The 4255-nt window shown below is 30.8% G+C and overlaps 1 protein-coding gene across 1 annotated transcript in view; it reads right to left on the minus strand.

The window, feature by feature from the left end:
* LOC108753420 (probable multidrug resistance-associated protein lethal(2)03659) overlaps positions 1-2694 on the minus strand; it is an 11436-nt gene extending 8742 nt beyond the window's left edge. The window contains exons 1-3 of the mRNA XM_018494965.1: positions 2419-2694; positions 1503-1784; positions 98-531 (exon numbers count right to left, since the gene is read on the minus strand). Of these exons, the coding sequence (XP_018350467.1) occupies positions 98-531; positions 1503-1784; positions 2419-2495 (793 nt within the window). The 5' untranslated portion in view covers positions 2496-2694. The remainder of the gene's footprint in view (positions 1-97; positions 532-1502; positions 1785-2418) is intronic.
* Positions 2695-4255: the final 1561 nt, after the last annotated feature.

Raw genomic sequence — 4255 nt, forward strand, 5'->3', positions numbered from 1 at the left:
ATATATATATATATATGTATATATAACAAGTTATTTTTAACTTGGTTCCCCGATTACTTTCATTACTACAAACGGTAATAGCAGTAACTTTCTCTACCTTGTAAAGGAATGAACATTAGCAGAGCAGCGACACCGATGATAGACGCTACTCCGATGTCGATTACGTAGTACATTACGTACGTGAGGATAATGGTCTCCAAAGGTCCGAACCAGAGAGAATGGAGAAATATGAGATAGACCTCGAATCTGTTGATGTCATTAGATAGCAAATTGACTATCTGGCCGATTGTCGTCTCGCTCAACGCGGTTCTGGTCATCTTCAATGTTTTGCGGTAAATCAGTGAATAGCAGGCGACGCGAATCTTCAAGCTCATGTGCGTAATACCCATCAAAGTCAAATGGGTAACGAACACATTAAAAGCGGAGCAGAGAATGATGCCGACGGCGTAGCTGTACGCGTGCAACTTGTCGACGTCCATAGAGTTAAAGTAGTGCAACATTTGGCCTACCAATAACGGTTGCAACACCCCCCTGTAAAAATTAAAAGTTTCTGGAAGCGCCAAAAAAGTGCAAACAAAAAGATTTAACGTTTCTCAGAAATTTCATTGATTTCTATTGACTCATTGCAATTTTGAATATCCATATACAGTCCCCGAATACTTCATAAAACATGCATGGAACATTTCTGTTATGTTTTCCACACTTCTCAATAAAATTATTTTCATTAATGTTTTTCCTAAACACTTCACAAAAATCCATACAGCACAGAAGCTTGCAGCAATATTGCCGCAACGTTTGCAATGTTATATAGCAGAGGCGTGCAATATTGTTGAAATAATTTGTGTTTTGTAGCTCATTATAATTGTCAATGACACCGTCCAGTGTAGAAAATGACAAAAATTGGGATAAAAATTCACAAGGAAATTTACAGCGTTGGCAAACGTTACTTTTCAATTACTTTGTCATTATTTTCTATAGTAAACAATTTGACAATGTTGCAATTTTTTATGACGGTAATTAACTGAACGCTAAGGTTGTGCTAAGGTTAAAAAAGTCACTTTGAAAAGTAATTTGTCATTATTACGTGTTACTTATTAAAAAAAGTAATAAGTGTCGAATAATGCATAACATTACTTTGTTGATTGTTATCTTGTTATTATAACGATTTGATGACATTGTGAATTTTTTATGATGGTAATGGTAACATCAGAATTAGAAAAATCAATCGTTACTTGTAACGAGTTGAAAAAGTCATTCGTTATTGAAAAAAAAAGTTACGCGTTACTCGTTACAAGTAAAGCGAGGAAAAAAGTAATACGTTACAAGTTAATGGAAAAAGAAATTTCTTTTTTTTTTTTTCAATAACGACCATTACTGTCATAAAAAATTTACAATGTCATTATCAAATTGTTATTATAACAAGGTAATAATGAACAAACGGCGTTACAAGTAAGGCGTTACTGCCAATCCTGGAAATTTATAGATAAGAAATGAGGGCCTACCTGATCGCGATCTCCGCAAAAGTCGCACAAATCCCATACAGTATAATCTTGAGGCCAAAACATTTTATAAGAACTTTCATCAGACTGGGCTCCTTGATCTTCTTCTGTGATCCGCTCTTCGCGACCTGCTTCAGTCGACACTGGTATGCCTCGCATTCCTTCTCCCAGGCCTTTGCCAATTTGTCACCAAGAACATCACTTGTATGCTCCTTAAGAGGTGTGTACAAATCAGTTACTTCAAGATCTCGGTGGTAACCCACCCAGAAAGTACGTAAGATCCAACTGCGGAAAAGAAAAGCAAAACATTTTACTCGCACGAAGCATTTACAATTCGCGTCCAATTCTTGATTTATGCTTGTTTCGCTGAGATATTAATTTTCCAAGATACTTTAAGTAATATCTCGCATAAATGAGTAATATCTTGCATTCCTCAAACTGAATCGATCCAAGATAATCCTGATCAAAGTTAATTTGAAATCAATTATTTCTAAATTGTTATTCATTAAAATCTATATTATTATGCATTAAGATAAATTATTTGCTGTAAGATATTATTTATTAAAATTTACTATCAATTAATTTATATATTATTTACAGATTCATATCTGATAATTCATAATTCGGGCCCGCCTAACTCGCTTATCATCATCCGAAATTTAATTTACTAATATATGTAATACAATTGAATCAAAATGTATCTTTATTTATTTATTTTTTATCTGCTATTTATTATGACGATTGTTATGAAAAATAATTACTGTATAAAAGTGTATTGTAATCGAAGCGCAAAATAATCCCTTTAATCAAACATTTTATACATCCACGGTATAAAGATTTAATATTATCGAATAAAATATACACTGTTCAAAGTATAAAATCGGATAGATCGACAAAAATGTAAAATGTTTGTACTTACGAGAACGTCAAGACGCTGAAGATGTTGGCATCCGCTCTGGGATTCTTCATTTTCTCAGTGTACACTTTTCCATCCATGACGGCGTTGTCTCACAGGAATCTTTCTCGTCTGCAAAGGTATAATTAAACTTTAATACTTACGTACACACGCTGCGATTACATTTAACAACGCATTATCGGAGAAAATCTGTATCTAGATGACAAAAGACAATTATATATACTTCTAAGTGTTCTTGGCGTATGAAATTGCGAAGTGTGTAGGTTTCGCGTAATAAGTACAAACACTTAAGTATAATGCATCCATTACATGATTTAAATCAATATGATTTAATTCTCTCTTTCTAAATTAGTTTTGAAATAATTGACGCATAACTGATAACAATTTCCTAATAACAATGTGAATAACGATTTTATTCTTTATTTCAAGTACCAATTTTTTCTTAAGTGTTGCATCATTATTGTGATAATTTTTGGTTTTCATGAAGAAAAAGACAAAAAAAGGTAGAAATAAAACATAATCCTAAACGGCCAAAAAAATAAAAGCTAGCCTTCTTTTAAAAAAATTATTTTATGTCGATATGTCAATATTATTACGTAAACAGTTCTTTTATTTAAACAATTAAATATTCTAGATGTTGAATTCATTTATTTTAGTCTTTATCAGCTGTACGATATCTCGTACACATATAAATTTTTATCGTTTGTTTTTAATTTTAATTTTTGTAAATTATCAATCAAGAATAAATGCAATGACTAATAATTACTATAATAAGTGCTTAAAACGTGTTTCATAGTTAATTAGTTTAATAAAAAGTTATTTACATATTAGTTTTTATTGATCGTTTGTTTCTAATCTCTTGTGTCTACAAATAAATATTTTCTTTAAAAAGAAGTTAAACCATACTCACTCATATAATAAATATACGGATATAAAACTACTCTCACAATATTATAAGTAAGAAGAAAAAAAATTTATTATTGTTATACTTATGTTGAACACAGTAATGGAAAAATTATGTAAATTTTTTTAACACATTTTGGAGTATAAGACGATCCACGATATCTATACTTTTTAAACGCTTCCTATTTCGAAGTTTTTGTATGACTGACCTCATACTTTATACCACAAGCAAATTTTAAGACTCCTGAGTAACCACTACAGCCATATTGAATAGTGACGTCAAAGGCGAGAAATGACATGTTAATTTTTGTTACTTACCGTGTGTAAACAAAAACAATTTGGATAAAACAAAATGATGAGATCGTTTTAAAACATTTGTAAAAATGGCCGAACGATTATCCTCTTTAATAGTCAGCCTTAATGGTACTTTTTGCACTTTTTCTGGCGCCAATAATAAACTTTCAAAATTATAGATAACAATAAAATTATAGTTAATGACATGAACTTTGTCACGGAAAAAGTATCGGATATGTCATATCTATAGAAATATGGTATAAACAAACTGTCGTTATTTATTGTCATTTTGACATTAAAATGACATTAAAACGAGCTGTCGTTATTTATCGTCATTTTAATGTCAAAATGACGATAAATAACGACAGCTTGTTTATTGGGAAAATAATAATATAATAAACAGTAACAATATAATTTTTTGATAAATTACAAATTTATCTTATTCATTACGTTTGTTTAATAGCATCAACGAATTCACACCAAATATTACATACAACATGCACGTAGTATTATGACATTATATATACAATTTAATGTCTAAAAGCGTTACGTGCGCGTTTAAGTGTCGCTTAACTATAATCTATATTTAGCTAGTTTTAAACCTATCAAGCGATGCAGCATTACAACACAAGAACATAAAATG

Source organism: Trachymyrmex septentrionalis, unplaced genomic scaffold (genome assembly GCF_001594115.1).
Source record: "Trachymyrmex septentrionalis isolate Tsep2-gDNA-1 unplaced genomic scaffold, Tsep1.0 scaffold114, whole genome shotgun sequence".
NCBI lineage: Eukaryota > Metazoa > Arthropoda > Insecta > Hymenoptera > Formicidae > Trachymyrmex > Trachymyrmex septentrionalis.